This window comes from Phocoena phocoena, chromosome 9 (assembly GCF_963924675.1).
Source record: "Phocoena phocoena chromosome 9, mPhoPho1.1, whole genome shotgun sequence".
In the NCBI taxonomy this organism is placed as follows: Eukaryota; Metazoa; Chordata; class Mammalia; order Artiodactyla; family Phocoenidae; genus Phocoena; species Phocoena phocoena.
The window spans coordinates 30,297,342-30,315,666 of record NC_089227.1 but is presented as its reverse complement, the minus strand read 5'-3'; the positions used below and the strand labels follow the sequence as shown (position 1 = coordinate 30,315,666).

At 38.0% G+C, this 18,325-nt stretch overlaps 1 protein-coding gene across 7 annotated transcripts in view; it reads right to left on the bottom strand.

The window, feature by feature from the left end:
• RUNDC3B (RUN domain containing 3B) overlaps window positions 1-18,325 on the bottom strand; it is a 154,642-nt gene that overhangs the window by 11,179 nt on the left and 125,138 nt on the right. For 5 of the 7 annotated variants that reach the window (XM_065884466.1, XM_065884469.1, XM_065884463.1 and 2 more), the window contains one exon: window positions 6,652-6,770. In XM_065884466.1, the coding sequence (XP_065740538.1) occupies window positions 6,652-6,770 (119 nt within the window). The remainder of the gene's footprint in view (window positions 1-6,651; window positions 6,771-18,325) is intronic. The other 2 variants (XM_065884464.1, XM_065884468.1) reach the window with 1 other exon arrangement.

Sequence of the window (18,325 nt, the reverse complement as noted above, 5' to 3'; positions counted from 1 at the left end):
GAGTACAAGGATAAATTTCTTTTTTTCAAGTAGTAAGTATCAAATCTCTATTTCTTAAGACTCTTCAAACGAAGACATTAATAACACTTTTAACTAAAAATGCGTAAAATATGTAAAAGTAACAATCATTTACAGTTCTAGCATTAAATTAACCACTTCGAATACATTTGATGTATTTGACTTCGTGTTTGTTTTTAGAAGGGAAAACACATCTATTATGTTTGTAAAACTGACATGTTCATTATAAAAATTTAATCAGTGCAGCAAGGCACAAAAGAAATTTTAAGGAACTTACCATCCAGCTTACAAACAGAAAAGTAGGTATACATAATATTATAAAATTGGGATGACGCCATGAATGTCTTTTCATTTAAAAGTTTCATTTTATTTTTACTGGAATGCAATATAAGAAAAGGCCAGGAAAAGAAATGCTGAACTTCCAATAAAATTTTTTTCCTCAAGAGTTAATATTTTTTGAAAGAGTAACCTATGTTGCGAGAGCATGAAAAAATGTATAGTTTTACCCATCAAGTTTGAGTGTATCAATTTTAGAATTACCTATTGAACTCTGAAAACTCAACAGTTAAAAAAAGAGTAATTCAATTAGAGAACAGGTTAATGACACGAAGAGATATTTCACCAGACGATACAGATGGCAAATAAGCACGTGAAAAGATGAAGAACATAATTTGACATCAGGGAAATGCAAATTAAAACCATGGTGAGATATTACTGCATACCTATCACAATGGTTAAAATAAAAAATTGTGGGCTTCCCTGGTGGCGCAGTGGTTGAGAGTCCGCCTGCCGATGCAGGGAACACGGGTTCGTGCCCCGGTCTGGGAAGGTCCCACATGCCGCAGAGCGGCTGGGCCTGTAAGCCATGGCCGCTAAGCCTGCGCGTCCGGAGCCTGTGCTCCGCAATGGGAGAGGCCACAGCAGTGAGAGGCCTGCGTACCGCAAAATAAATAAATAAATAGTGACAACACCTAAAGATGGCAAGGATGTGGAGAAACTGGATCATTCATATATTGCTGGTGGGCATGCAAAATGGTACAGTCACTCTGAAAAATATTTTGGCAGGTTCTTAAAAACCTAAACATGCAACTACCACACAGCCTAGCAACAGTACTCCTAAGGTATTTATCCCAGAGAAATGAAGACTTAAGTTCACACAAAAACCTATAAACAAATGTTCATAGCAGCTTAGTCCCTTTGGGCTGCTATAACAGAAATATCATAAATTGGGTGGCTTATAAACAATAGAAATTTATTTCTCACGGTTCTGGAGACTGGGAAATCCAAGGTCAAGGTGCCTGCAGATTCACTGTCTGGTGATGGTCCATTTCCTGGTTCACAGAGAGCAGTCTTCTCACTGTGTCCTAACATGACTGAAGGGGTAAAGGAGCTCTCTGGGGCCTCTTTTTAAGGGCACTAATCCCATTCATAATGCCCCCACCCTCATACCTAATCACCACCCAAAGCCCACATTCTAATACTATCACAGTAGAGATTTGATTTCAACATATGAATCTAGGGGGACACAAACATTCAGCCAATAGTTGCAGCTTTACAGCCCTCAAATGTAAACCAACCCAAATGTTCCTCAGTGACTGGTTCAGAAACAAAACAAAAATGATATAGTACATCCATACCATGGAATATTCTTAGCAATAAAAAAGGAATGAATATACACATAACGACTTGGAAAGACCTCAGGGGAATTATGCTGAGTAAAAAACTCCAATCCAAACAGTCCACATACTATCTGACTTATTCAGCACTCTTCGTGATTTCATTACATAATATTCTTCATAATTTCATGACAGAATGACAGTAATAGGAAACAGATTAGTGCTTGCCATGGGTTAGGGCAGGGGCAGAGACAGGGCAAGGCTGGGAAGGAGGTGGGTATGGTTATAAAAAGGCAGCCCAAGGGATCCTTGTAGTGATGGAACTGTCCATGTCTTGACTATGGTGGGGTATACATGGACCTACACATGTGGTAAAACTACACAGAACTAAAAACATACACACTACTGAGTACATGTAAATCTGTGTGAAATCAGTGGATTGTACTGTCAGTTCCATGGATGTGATACTGTTCTACAGTTTTGTAAGATGTTGCCCCTGAGGCAAACTGGGTGAAGGGTACATGGATCTCCCTGTATTATTTATTAAAACTGCATGTGAATCTATAATTATCTCAAAATAAAAAGTTAAATTTTAAAAAGGAGGTAGCTAGAAAAATTCCTTAAAGTGATAATCGGGGGAAAGTACAGAATGTGAATGAATACTAAGTGGGCAGAATAACCTTGTGCATACACAGTTGTACTACTTAAGTATATATCTTCAAGGTAAATTTCTAGAGGACTTCCCTGGTGGTGCAGTGGTTAAGAATCCGCCTGCCAATGCAGGGGACACAGGTTCGATCCCTGGTCGGGGAAGATCTCACATGCCTCAGAGCAACTAAGCCCATGCGCCCTAACTACTGAGCCCGCACACCACAACTACTGAAGCCCGTGTGCCCAGAGCCCACGCTCCACAGCAAGAGAAGCCACTGTAATGAGAAGCCCAAGCACCGCAAGAGTAGCCCCCGCTCAATGCAACTAGAGAAAGCCCACAACAGCAACGAAGACCCAACGCAGCCAAAAAAAAAAAAGTGGTGAGAGTGGGCATCCTTCCCTTGCTCCTGATCTTAGAGGAAATGCTTTCAGCTTTTCACCCTGAGTATGATGTTAGCTGCAGGTTTGTCATATATGGCCTTTATTATGTTGAGGTATGTTACCACTATGCCTGCTTTCTGGGGAGTTTTTGTTAGAAACAGATATCGAATTTTATAAAAAAAATTCTTCTGTATCTATTATCATATGGTTTTTATTCTTCATTTTGTTAACATGGTGTATCATACTGATTGATTTGTGGATACTGAAAAATCCTTGCATCCCTGGGATAAATCCAACTTGATCATGGTGTATGATCCTTTTAATGGATTGTTGGATTTGGTTTGCTAGTATTTTGTTGAGGATTTTTGCAACTATGTTCATCAGGGATATGGACCTGTAATTTTCTTTTTTTGTGATATCTTTGTCTGGTTTTGGTAGCAGGATGATGCTGGCCTCAAAGAGTAAGTTCAAAAGTGTTCCTTCCTCTGCAGTTTTCTGGAATGGTTTCAGAAGGATAGGTGTTAACTCTTCTCTGAATGTTTGGTACAACTCACTTGTGAATCCATCTGGTCCTGGACTTTTGTTTGTTGGGAGTTTTTAAATTGCTGATTCAATTTCATTACTGGTAATTCATCTATTTTTATTTCTTCCTGGTTCAGTCTTGGCAGACTGTACATTTAGGAATTTGCCCATTTTACTGGCACACAGTTGTTCACAGTAATCTATCATGAGCCTTTGTGTTTCTGTGATGTCAGTTGTAACTTCTTTTTCAGTTCTGATTTTTACTGATTTGGGCCTCTTCCTTTTTTTCTTGATGAGTCTGGCTGAAGGTTTATCAGTTTTGTTTACCTTTTTGAAGAACCAGCTTGAATTCTTAAAGCCAGTACTTTATTTATATATATATATATATATATATATGTATGTATATATACTTTATTTTTTAGGGTAGTTAGGTTCACAAAGAAACTGAGCATGAAGGTACAGAGAGTATTCATATACCTCTTACTCCCACACATGCATAGTCTCCCCTGTTATTAACATCCCCACTAGAGTGTACATTTGTTACAATGGATGAACCTACATGAACACAAAATTATCACCCAGAGTCCCTGTTAGGGTTCACTCTTAATGTTGTATATTCTGTGAGCTGTACAAATGTATAATGACATGTATCCCCCATTTTAGTATCATACAGAGCCATTTCATGGCCCTAAAAATTCTGTATGTTCCACCCATTCATCCCTCCCTCCTCCTCCATACATTTGTTTATTCTAAACAAATTTTATTATTTTTGGCCATGACAGGCGGCATGCAGGATCTTAGCTCCCCGACCAAGGATTGAACCTGTGTCCCCTGCAGTGGAAGCGCGGAGTCTAAACCAATGGACTGCCAGGGAAGTCCCACATTTGTTTTTATAGTATAAAAATACTCATTATTAATCTTGTCTTATTGATATTAAAATGCATATAATTAGAAATTAGATTAAAATCCTAAATAAATGTATTTTTATATGAAAAGTCATCACAAAGAAATCCACTCATAGTATGGATTAGTTTTTTAAAATATACATATTCTAAATAATGACAATCAGTTTACTCTTTCCCATTTACATTAGTGCCACTAAGACACTCTAATATGCTATTTTTATTATCCACATCATCAAAAAAAAGATTTATCTGTAGTCAATATACACTATTTACTAAGCTCGTAAAACAGATTAAGGTCTTTTGAGAACATTTCAACAACCATCTTAAAGGAAGCAGAATTCATCTTATCACAATTTTCCCATTGCCTGAGACTTCTGGTTAACTGTATTTTTACTTTATACTACCTGTAACTTGCTCCTCATATTCTATGACAGTTATTCATTATATACTTATTCCATCAACAAATATTTAACGGTTGTCTGTTATGTGTCAGACTCTAATAATATGCTGGCGAAAATATGGATAAGATACCCTACCCTCATGAAGCTTCTATTTGAGTGGGGAGTTATAGACAAGACTCATAATATAATGTATGGCACTATGGTAAGGTGCCCGGGATGGGGTGGGCATTGACATGGGTGGTTAATTAAGGTGTGGCGGCCAATGAAAACTACTTTAGGGCTTCCCTGGTGGTGCAGTGGTTGAGAGTCCGCCTGCCGATGCAGGGGACACGGGTTCGTGCCCCGGTCTGGGAAGATCCCACATGCCACAGAGCGGCTGGGCCCGTGAGCCATGGCCGCTGTGCCTGCGCGTCCGGAGCCTGTGCTCCGCAACGGGAGAGGCCACAACAGTGAGAGGCCTGTGTACCACAAAAACAAAAACAAAAAAAAACCCAACTACTTTAAAGAACTGATATTTGTACAGAGACCTGATAAAGAAGTTACCATGCAAAGACCTTAAGAAAGTAGTTTCAGGGCAGTGGGAAAAGCAAGTGTAAAGATAGCTGAGGCAGAAACCAGCTTGGAAGAACAGTTTAGAGGTCAGTTTGCTGTCGTGTAGAGAACAAACAAAAGAATGGTATGATATGAGGCAGAAGCTGGTAAGGACAAGATTATGAAGGAAGCCATCCAAGATAAGCAGTTTGGATTTTATTCTGATTGTCACTGAGCACGACTGGAGAATTTTAAGGGAGTCGTATAGTAGATTCTGATTTATGTTTTCAAAGATCACTGTTCACTACATGGAGAATGACTTGTGAGGAGGCAGGAAGGAGAGACGAAAGCAGTCCATCCAAGAGGCTTGACCCACGTGGCCCAGACTAGAGTTGTAGTAATGGAGATGATAAATCAATGTATACAGCATGTGTTGTATGGGAAGCTGACAGGACTTGCTAATGAACTGACTTGCAGTTATAAGGGGAAAGAGCAGTGTCTAAGATAATGTCTACGGTGGTCATTTATTGCAATGGAGAAGACAGAGAAGAAAGGAGGGATAGAGGAATACAGGTTCCTCTGAGGTAAGGAACTGTCTGTCTTTCCCTAGCCCTCACACACACCAGCAGGTGTGGAACTGGGAAGAAAGAGAGGTAAAATATGTGAGCATGAGATCATATCAGCACCAGGTGTCCAATCCAAAGTGCTAGAGTAACAGATCTAGCCTATACTGGGGGAGAGGGGTGGACGGGAAGAAAAGGTTTTGAACCAGCTATTTTATTGAAGTTTAAAAATTAATAGACTGGGGCTTCCCTGGTGGTGCAGTGGTTGACAGTCCGCCTGCTGATGCAGGGGACATGGGCTCGTGCTCTGGTCCGGGAAGATCCCACATGCCACGGAGTGGCTGGGCCCGTGAGCCATGGCTGCCGAGCCTGCATGTCCGGAGCCTGTGCTCCACAATGGAGAGGCCACAACAGTGAGAGGCCTGTGTACCAAAAAAAAAAAAAAAAAAAAAAAAGAATAGACTGTGTCTTAGAAACTGAAATGTGATCATATAATTGAAAGTGGCCTGAAAACTTATGAAATTGGATCAATATGTTGTTCACGAAGATGCAACCCACTGGAGAGAGGGGTGGTTAGAACACAGCTGAAAGCAGTAACAGGAAAAAAAACCTCTTTTATGTTTATTCCCCAAGTTTTTCAGAATACTCAGAAAATGAAGTACCAAAAGTGACTCAAGAATGAGGAAATCATCAGTTGGATCAAAAGCTGCTGAGAAGTTTAAAAGAATGAAGACAGAGGACCGATGTCAGCACTACTGCAGTGGTTAATCGCCTTGATAAAAGTCATTTTAATAAGTGGTAGAGACACAAAAGCCAAACTGGAGTGGGTAAAAAAGAATACAGGAAATGAGGAAATAAAGGTCACAATTACAGAATATCTATTGAGAAGGTTAGCTACAAACACATGAGAAAAAAACAAGAGCAGACTATTTTTAATCATAACGGCAGCTTAATTCCTAGCATGCTTCACAGAAATGTCACTATTATTCTTTAGCAATCCTCTGCAACCAAAATATGCATCGTTCAGGAAAAAGCAATTTTCAGATAGATTTTTGTTTCTTACCTCCACTGATTAAATTTAATGTGTCCTGTTTTCCATCTCCTTGTGACTGACCTGGATCCAGTGAAGTCTGAGAAAGGCTAACTTCAGCTGATAACTGGTCAAGACTTTGACAACTTTTTCTGTAAAACAAGGGTGAAATACTACTTTACCTTCTTCTCACAATAAAGAATTTCTAGAGATATTCTTTAATGGTTTTCTCCAACTTATTGAGTTTCTGGTTAATTTCTCCCCAATTTCCCCCCTAAACTGTCTTTATCATGGCGGCAATAGAATCTCCGTTATCCTTTTCCCTCCACCCTCTCTGGAGGTCTATTTAATCCACTAAAAAAGGAAAAGACAACCAACTTGTCAAACAAATTTAATTCCTTGCACCAATTTTTGATGATCAAGTTAGCTAAGAAATAGGGACCTCTGGTCATTATTGTCAAAGGTGCAGAAAATCTTACATCTCTCCTAATAAAGAAACAAAACTGACATAACTTAGTGATGATTGTGTATCTCCTAAGCACAGTGCCTTGATACCGTTACAGATGGTTATTACATAAAAATAATAACAAATTACTGTTCTCAATTCCTGTAACTCAGAAGTTTAAAAAATGTTGGGTAGTAAAATACCTGCTTGTGTTAATACACCATCAAGATAATTAACCTCCTTCCATCATCTATTTATAACTGTGAGCTCATTTTCTAGTAAACAAATTCACTAGAAATAAATTATAATAGATGAAAAAATTCAGCTATAAATGGAAAGTTAATAAATATTTATGTTTAAATGTTAATGAATGTTTATGTGCAAATGTTTAAACCTTCCTCATATTTGTTTTGTCAACATAAAACCAACTCAAGAGATATATGCAGCTTTGGTGTTACTGACGTTTCAAGTACGTGAACAAAATTCATTTTTATTTCTAAATATAAATGATCCAGGAAAGGGAATATGTTTTTCAGGTTCAATATTTATTTCCCAAGGTAACCAAACCCTATCTAATTTCCTAGAAATGTTATATAGTCTATGATAATGTTATAGGAAACATATATCTATTACATAGCTATGGTCTGTTCATACACATAAGAGTAGACTTACAAATTTATCAGGTGTATGTGTATTAAGGGGGATATATACAGCAGGCATCTGTTTTCTCCTCTAAGAAATGAGGTGAAGGATGAGGTGATGGAATAGCCTTCCCAGCCTACAATGCGAGCAGCATTCTCACTTTATAACATGATTTTTTAAATGTTGAGAGTATAAGAGTTCTTAATTATAATTTTAAGTAGCAGGAAAGTCTACTGTAGGAAACTTCTGATAATTATAATAGATGACACATATATAAGCTATACAACATGTAACAAAAAAATGATACCCGATATTTATATAGCGCTTACCAAATGCTAGGCACTGTTCTACATATATTATATACATTAACTTATTTAATCCTCACGACTACCAGAAGAGGTTGGAATTATTATTATCCCCACTTTACAGCAGAAGAAACTGGGGCACAAGAGATGAGATTTGAACTTGGTAGCCTAGTTCTAATTCTATCCCCTTAACTACTATGCTATCTCCTCTCTAGTGTAAGAAGAAAAGATGTCTTCCTATTTTATTAGAAACCCTTCTTAAAGAATAGCCTTGTTTGCTGAGATAGACCATGTAAATTATACTGTATTTAATCATATCACTGAAAATTTCACTTGACTGCTAGTAAAATCTTATTTCTTTAGCTATAGCAGAAATCAGGAACAGAGGAATTTAATAAAGGAAGTTATAAATAAGTTTCTTTTCCAAATTATTTTTCTGTGCCTAATAGGTAGAGGACTTGCTTTTTAAAATGAAGGGCTTCTTTTATTCTGAGCCGTGTGGATGAAAGGCTCTTGGTGCTCCAGCCAGGAGTTGGGGCTCTGCCTCTGAGGTAGGAGAGCCAACTTCAGGACACTGGTCAACAAGAGACCTCCCAGCTCCACATAATATTAAACGGCGGAAATCTCCCAGAGACCTCCATCTTAACACCAGCACCCAGCTTCACTCAACGACCAGCAAGCCACAGGGCTGGATAACCTATGCCAAACAACTAGCAAAACAGGAACACAACCCCACCCATTAGCAGAGAGGCTGCCTAAAATCATAATAAGGCCACAGACACCCCAAAACACACCACCAGACGTGAACCTGCCCACTAGAGAGACAAGATCCAGCCATCCACCACAACACAGGCACTAGTCCCCTCCACCAGGAAGCCTACACCACCCACTGAAACAACCTTAGCCGCTGGAGACAGACATCAAAAACAACGGGAACTACGAACCTGCAGCCAGCAAAAAGGAGACCCCAAACACAGTAATATAAGCAAAATGAGAAGACAGAAAAACACACAGCAGATGAAGGAGCAAGATAAAAATGCACCAGACCTAACAAATGAAGAGGAAATAGGCAGTCTACCTGAAAAAGAATTCAGAATAATGATAGTAAGGATGATCCGAAATCTTGGAAACAGAATGGACAAAATGCAAGAATCAGTTAACAAGGACCTAGAAGAAATAAAGATGAAACAAGCAACGATGAACAACGCAATAAATGAAATTAAAAGTACTCTAGATGGGATTAATAGCAGAATAACTGAGGCAGAAGAACGGATAAGTGACCTGGAAGATAAAATAGTGGAAATAACTACTGCAGAGCAGAATAAAGAAAAAAGAATGAAAAGAACTGAGGACAGTCTCAGAGACCTCTGGGACAACATTAAACGCACCAACATTCGAATTATAGGGGTTCCAGAAGAAGAAGAGGAAAAGAAAGGGACTGAGAAAATATTTGAAGAGATTATAGTTGAAAACTTCCCTAATATGGGAAAGGAAATAGTTAATCAAGTCCAGGAAGCACAGAGAGTCCCATACAGGATAAATCCAAGGAGAAATATGCCAAGACACATATTAATCAAACTGTCAAAAATTAAATACAAAGAAAGCATATTAAAAGCAGCAAGGGAAAAATAACACACAAGGGAATCCCCATAAGGTTAACAGCTGATCTCTCAGCAGAAACCCTACAAGCCAGAAGGGAGTGGCAGGACATACTGAAAGTGATGAAGGAGAAAAACCTGCAACCAAGACTACTCTACCCAGCAAGGATCTCATTCAGATTTGATGGAGAAATTAAAACCTTTACAGATAAGCAAAAGCTGAGAGAGTTCAGCACCACCAAACCAGCTTTACAACAAATGCTAAAGGAACTTCTCTAGACAAGAAACACAAGAGAAGGAAAAGACCTATAATAATGAACCCAAAACAATATAGAAAATGGAAATAGGAACATACATATCGATAATTACCTTAAATGTAAATGGCCTAAATGCTCCCACCAAAAGACACAGATTGGCTGAATGGATACAAAAACAAGACCCTTATATATGCTGTCTACAAGAGACCCACTTCAGACCTAGAGACACATACAGACTGAAAGTAAGGGGATGGAAAAAGATATTCCATGTAAATGGAAACCAAAAGAAAGCTGGAGTAGCAATTCTCATATCAGACAAAATAGACTTTAAAATAAGGACTATTAAAAGAGACAAAGAAGGACATTACATAATGATCAAGTGATCAATCCAAGAAGAAGGTATAACAATTGTAAATATTTATGCACCCAACATAGGAGCACCTCAATACATAAGGCAAATACTAACAGCCATAAAAGGGGAGATCGACAGTAACACATTCATAGTAGGGGACTTTAACACCCCACTTTCACCCATGGACAGATCATCCAAAATGAAAATAAATAAGGAAACACAAGCTTTAAATGATACATTAAACAAGATGGACTTAATTGATATTTATAGGACGCTCCATCCAAAAACAACAGAATACACATTTTTCTCAAGTGCTCATGGAACATTCTCCAGGATAGATCATATCTTGGGTCACAAATCAAGCCTTGGTAAATTTAAGAAAATTGAAATTGTATCAAGTATCTTTTCTGACCAGAACGCCATGAGACTAGATATCAATTACAGGAAAAGATCTGTAAAATATACAAACACATGGACGCTAAACAATACACTACTTAATAATGAAGTGATCACTGAAGAAATCAAAGAGGAAATCAAAAAATACCTAGAAACAAATGACAATGGAGACACAACGACCCAAAACCTATGGGATGCAGCAAAAGCAGTTCAAAGGGGGAAGTTTATAGCAATACAAGCCCACCTTAAGAAGCAGGAAACATCTCGAATAAACAACCTAACCTTGCACCTCAAGCAATTAGAGAAAGAAGAACAAAAAAACCCCAAAGCTAGCAGAAGGAAAGAAATCATAAAAATCAGATCAGAAATAAATGAAAAAGAAATGAAGGAAACGATAGCAAAGATCAATAAAACTAAAAGCTGGTTCTTTGAGAAGATAAACAAAATAGATAAACCACTAGCCAGACTCATCAAGAAAAAAACGGAGAAGACTCAAATCAATAGAATTAGAAATGAAAAAGGAGAAGTAACGACTGACACTGCAGAAATAAAAAAAATCATGAGAGATTACTACAAGCAACTCTATGCCAATAAAATGGACAATCTGGAAGAAATAGACAAATTCTTAGAAATGCACAACCTGCCAAGACTGAATCAGGAAGAAATAGAAAATATGAACAGACCAATCACAAGCACTGAAATTGAAACTGTGATTAAAAATCTTCCAACAAACAAAAGCCCAAGACCAGATGGCTTCACAGGTGAATTCTATCAAACGTTTAGAGAAGAGCTAACACCTATTCTTCTCAAACTCTTCCAAAATATAGCAGAGGCAGGAACACTCCCAAATTCCTTCTACGAGGCCACCATCACCTTGATACCAAAACCAGACAAGGATGTCACAAAGAAAGAAAACTACAGGCCAATATCACTGATGAACATAGATGCAAAAATCCTCAACAAAATACTAGCAAACAGAATCCAACAACACATTAAAAGGATCATACACCATGATCAAGTGGGGTTTATTCCAGGAATGCAAGGATTCTTCAATATACGCAAATCTATCAATGTGATAAACCATATTAACAAATTGAAGGAGAAAAACCATATGATCATCTCAATAGATGCAGAGAAAGCTTTCGACAAAATTCAACACCCATTTATGATAAAAACCCTCCAGAAAGTAGGCATAGAGGGAACTTTCCTCAACATAATAAAGGCCATATATGACAAGCCCACAGCAAACATCATCCTCAATGGTGAAAAACTGAAAGCATTTCCACTAAGATCAGGAACAAGACAAGGTTGCCCACTCTCACCACTCTTATTCAACATACTTTTGGAAGTTTTAGCCACAGCAATCAGAGAAGAAAAGGAAATAAAAGGAATCGAAATCGGAAAAGAAGAAGTAAAGCTGTCACTGTTTGCAGATGACATGATACTATACATAGAGAATCCTAAAGTTGCTACCAGAAAACTACTAGAGCTAATCAATGAATTTGGTAAAGTAGCAGGATACAAAACTAATGCACAGAAATCTCTGGCATTCCTATATACTAATGATGAAAAATCTGAAAGTGAAATCAAGAAATCACTCTCATTTACCATCGCAACAAAAAGAATAAAATATCTAGGAATAAACCTACCTAAGGAGACAAAAGACCTGTATGCAGAAAATTATAAGACACTGATGAAAGAAATTAAAGATGATACAAATAGATGGAGAGATATACCATGTTCTTGGATGGGAAGAATCAACATTGTGAAAATGACTCTACTACCCAAAGCAATCTATAGATTCAATGCAATCCCTATCAAACTACCACTGGCATTTTTCACAGAATTAGAACAAAAAATTTCACAATTTGTATGGAAACACAAAAGACCCCGAATAGCCAAAGCGCTCTTGAGAACCAAAAAAGGAGCTGGAGGAATCAGGCTCCCTGACTTCAGACTATACTACAAAGCTACAGTAATCAAGACAGTATGGTACTGGCACAAAAACAGAGAGATAGATCAATGGAACAGGATAGAAAGCCCAGAGATAAACCCACGCACATATGGACACCTTATCTTTGATAAAGGTGGCAGGAAAGTACAGTGGAGAAAGGACAGCCTCTTCAATAAATGGTGCTGGGAAAACTGGACAGGTACATGTAAAAGTAAGAGATTAGATCACTCCCTAACACCATACACAAAAATAAGCTCAAAATGGATTAAAGACCTAAATGTAAGCCCAGAAACTATCAAACTCTTAGAGGAAAACATAGGCAGAACACTCTATGACATAAATCACAGCAAGATCCTTTCTGACCCACCTCCTAGAGTAAGGGAAATAAAAAAAAATAAACAAATGGGACCTAATGAAACTTCAAAGCTTTTGCACAGCAAAGGAAACCATAAACAAGACCAAAAGACAACCCTCAGAATGGGAGAAAATATTTGCAAATGAAGCAACTGACAAAGGATTAATCTCCAAAATTTACAAGCAGCTCATGCAGCTCAATAACAAAAAAACAAACAACCCAATCCAAAAATGGGCAGAAGACCTAAATAGACATTTCTCCAAAGAAGATATACAGAATGCCAACAAACACATGAAAGAATGCTCAACATCATTAATCATTAGAGAAATGCAAATCAAAACTACAATGAGATATCATCTCACACCAGTCAGAATGGCCATCATCAAAAAATCTAGAAACAATAAATGCTGGAGAGGGTGTGGAGAAAAGGGAACACTCTTGCACTGCTGGTGGGAATGTGAATTGGTTCAGCCACTATGGAGAACAGTATGGAGGTTCCTTAAAAAACTACAAATAGAACTACCATATGACCCAGCAATCCCACTACCGGGCACATACCCTGAGAAAACCAAAATTCAAAAAGAGTCATGTACCAAAATGTTCATTGCAGCTCTATTTACAATAGCCCGGAGATGGAAACAACCTAAGTGCCCATCATCGGATGAATGGATAAAGAAGATGTGGCACATATATACAATGGAATATTACTCAGCCTTAAAAAGAAACGAAATTGAGCTATTTGTAATGAGATGGATAGACCTAGAGTCTGTCATACAGAGTGAAGTAAGTCAGAAAGAAAAAGACAAATACCATATGCTAACACATATATATGGAATTTGAGAAAAAAAAAATGTCATGAAGAACCTAGAGGTAAGACAGGAATAAAGACGCAGACCTACTGGAGAACAGACTTGAGGATATGGGGAGGGGGAAGGGTGAGCTTTGACAGGGCCAGAGAGAGTCATGGTCATATACACACTAACAAACGTAGTAAGGTAGATAGCTAGTAGGAAGCAGCCGCATGGCACAGGGATATTAGCTCGGTGCTTTGTGACAGCCTGGAGGGGTGGGATAGGGAGAGTGGGAGGGAGGGAGACACAAGAGGGAAGACATATGGGAACATATGTATATGTATAACACTTTGTTATAAAGCAGAAACTAACACACCATTGTAAAACTATTATACCCCAATAAAGATGTTTTAAAAAAAAAAATAAATAAAATAAAATAAATAAAAATAAAAATGAAGGGCTTAAGATGAGTTTCTGACACTGATATTTCACTACAGGAAACTTGTTAATATTATTAAATTTAAAAAATTATGCATAGAAGTATTTACAAACAACAAAATACCCAGAAGCAAAAAAGACTCTGGCGAGTAAGGACTGAGAACTTGACAGCACACTTTTACAGACTCTCAAGGGAGGAAAGCATGTGAAAGCATCCTATGATAATGCCAACACAAAATGAGCTTTCTGTGTGACCTACTGAAGTACCTTTTAGAATACCACACTTCTAAGCCCAAAGTGATTTAGGGACCTTTCTACCCTTCAGTGAATAAACTCTGAGTTTATTGGCTTTATTTACTTAACCAAATGTCAATGAATATAAAAATAAAATTTGGTAGACAATGATGTTCTGAAGCAAAAATAAAAATTCCAAGCCAAAACTAAGCACATTATTCATAAGATATTAAGAATAGTACCATACAATATCTTCCTTGCATGAAACTATTTCCCACCACCTGGTAGGAACCTAGTTCAGCTGCTTTCAGTAATGACAAAGAATGGCTTTGGTTTCCTCATTTTTTACCATATTTCCAATGCGACCGGCAGCTCCATCTGATAAACGTTTTGTTGTCATGGAGCAAACTATCTGTCTATGGGAGTTCTGTCTTTAAAAGGTCATCACTAAGTCCTATCTTAGAATTCTAGACTCACTAAAAACACACTGAAAGATTTAAGTGTAACCCACCAGATACGTGAAACCAGTTAACGGTCTGTTCCTATTTCTCAGGGTATAATTTCTTTTTTTTTTAATGTGTTGGTGGGGGTTATACATTTTTTTAAAATTTTATTTTATTTATTTTTTTATACAGCAGGTTCTTATTAGTTATCTATTTTATACATATTAGTGTATACATGTCAATCCCAATCTCCCTGTTCATCCCACCACCACCACCAGCCCCCTTACCCGCCTTGGTGTCCATACGTTTGTTCTCTACATCTATGTCTCTGTTTGTCACAGAGTATAATTTTTTAAACGGCAAGAGTTTAATCAAAATAAGTACCCAAGATAGTAAGAGTCATGCATTATGACTATATAAAAGTTTGCAGTTTAATCTATGCCATTACATTGTTAAATATAATTTAAATTAAACTTGTAGGAATTGTCATGAGCACTTGGGATAAAATCCACTGCATTCAATATCTTACTATATAAGCATTTTAAAACCACTCAAATTCAGGCCTTCGTCCAGCAGTTAAGACTCTGCGCTTCCACTGCAGGGGGCATGGGTTTGATCCCTGGTCAGGGAACTAAGGTCCCACAAGCTGCGCGTTGTAGCCAAAAAAATAAAATCATTCAAGTTTAGGCTTATATACATAGAACTGGGTACCAAAGGTAAATTAAAAGGAAACTGAGCAACAGGGCTGAATTCAATTATAAGTAAAATTTTCTACAGTTTTATACTTCATATCAATGCAGACGCAATGATACGGATAATCTACATTACTTACTCGGCCAGTAGACATACTGATGTCAATGATAATTCACATTATCTGGTAGTCATTGGGCAACAGAGAGATAGAAGAAGAAACTATCCACATGTACAAAATAGAAACAAATAATGTGCACTGTACACACAGAGGCACATGACTGTGTGTGGAAACAGAAATATACCATTCTTTTTATTCTTGGTTTGATTTTCATAGAAGTATGTTAAAGGAACAAACTAAGCATTTGTTGGAGCAGAACATCTATAGTCTCAATTTGCTACAAAATGGAAGGATGCAAGGGAGCTTGAAAGGATACATGTGAGTCAGGTCAATGCAAAACTTATTTAAAGAGATTTCTACAGCCTCAGTGCTTTAGGGAGTCCTACTCTAAAAAGACTGGAAAGACACACAAGGGAAGGAGAACCTCTAATACACCTGAAGTTATTATATCTGATGCATCGGAGTCATTAAGTAGGCCTAAACGATAGATCATAAAAGGCACATAAAGGCTCACAATTCTTAATAATTTTGTGAATAACAGCCAAACTGGAAGACAATGATAAATTTAGAAGACTAAAATAAGTTTAAGTAGGGCTTCGCTGGTGGCGCAGTGGTTGAGAGTCCGCCTGCCGATGCAGGGGACACGGATTCGTGCCCCGGTCCGGGAAGATCCCACATGCCACGGAGCGGCTGGGCCCGTGAGCCATGGCCGCTGAGCCTGCGCGTCCGGAGCCTGTGCTCCGCAACGGGAGAGGCCACAACAGTGAGAGGCCCGCGTACCGCAAAAAAGTGACAATGAATCTCATCTTTTGGGATGGGAATGATGGGTTAGGCAATAATCTAACAAGGCTATGTAACGGATAATCTAACAAGATTATATAACAAATATCTAACAAGCTCATGTGACCTAGACTTTACATAAAAAGATACATATTAAAACAGAACTTATTGGAGACAAAAAAGAATCAATTGCTCTATGTGTGTTTGGGAGTGTGCTTTACATATTTATTTATTGTTGAGCTTTTACAGTGAGCCTATAACGCTATCATATCAAACATGATATTCCTATGTTTGAAATAAAGGAAAAGATATAGTAAAATCCATCATAACTAATCTTGCCAGGTCTAAATCATAAAGAAATAAACTGGAAATGATATTTTTAAAGTTTTAGAAACAGTATATTAAATGGAAATAAATTTAAGATCTATTGTGAAAGGGATCCTTCCATGACCAGGTGACCATAGCCAAGTTATCTGGCTCATTTTAAGAAATGTCAACAACAACAAAAAAAAAGAAATGTCAACAAATTCATGAAATTCATTAAGTCAAACAGTGCACTCCCTTTCTTCTCAAAGCCAACTGGGCGAATAAATTTCCAGAGCCTCCAGAGAAATAACTATAGACATCCCATACTCTTAGCAGAAAATTATAATGACTCATTATAGGGCCAGTTTCTTTCTCCATATTATCAAGAGAGCTAGTATTCCTTACTAAAGAGGCTTTGGCTACCTCCTCCATAATGTGCAGTCTCTCAGAAACATGTGTTGGACTTATTTAAGATATTGGTCAAATGAAGAGGAATTAGTTACCAAGTCAGTTCGAGAGCTCTGGCTTATATTATAAATTTGAAGAGAGCAAAAACTGGATCCTGATGAAAAGCTATGATTTGTTTCAAACATGATTTATACAGCACTACTCTGTTCTGAAAATCCGAAGTCTCCATTTTTACATGAAAAAGTTGGTATTACGTATTTTGAAAAATTGGGGATTTGCTGGTCATTTTAATTTTATATAGGGTTTTACAAGCTCTCTAAGAAAGTAGAGCTTGGGATGTTGGGTGAGTGAAAGATGAAAGAAAGATACAAGGTTATGAAACATGAAAGATACAAGGTTATGTGAGAGTATAAACCAAAAAAGATTATATAGGCTATAAATAAATAAAGATTTACCAGGAAATGATTAGGTTTCAGGCAATTTATTACCTCATATGACTCTTACAATTCTGTTTAAATAGGCATTACCCTCCAATATTACATGTGCAGAAACAGAAGGGAAGACGAGGAAGTGAGACTTCCCTGGTGGCACAGTGGTTAAGAATTGCCTGCCAATGCAGAGGATACGGGTTTGAGCCCTGGAGTCCAGGTTCGAGTCCAGGAAGATCCCACACGCTGTGAGCAGCTAAGCCCGCAAGCCACAACTACTGAGCCTGCGCTCTAGAGCCTGCAAGCCACAACTATGGAGCCCACGTGCCACAACTACTGAAGTCCGCGCACCTAGAGCCTGTGCCCCGCAACAAGAGAAGCCACCGCAATGAGAAGCCTGCACACCGCAACGAAGAGTAGCCCCCGCTTGCCGCAACCATAGAAAGCCTGGGTGCAGCAATGAAGACCCAACGCAGTCACAAATAAATAAATATATTTTAAAAAAAGAGAGAGAGAGGAAGTGATGCTTAGTGTTACACAGCGAGGAAGCAGCAGAGATACTTTTAAGTCCTGACTTTAAACTGTAGGTCCAGGGATCTCAGAACTAGCCCCTCGTGCATACTTTTTGTTCAGGGATATCAATTTGGCGATAGGGCCACAGAAAAGCAATACCAACATCCGAGGGCAGGTTAGATTAAAGGATGATGCTGGGAAGGAAAGGGTGCCCCTTCTTAAACTAATGGAGTAACTGAGTCAAGAGGTAT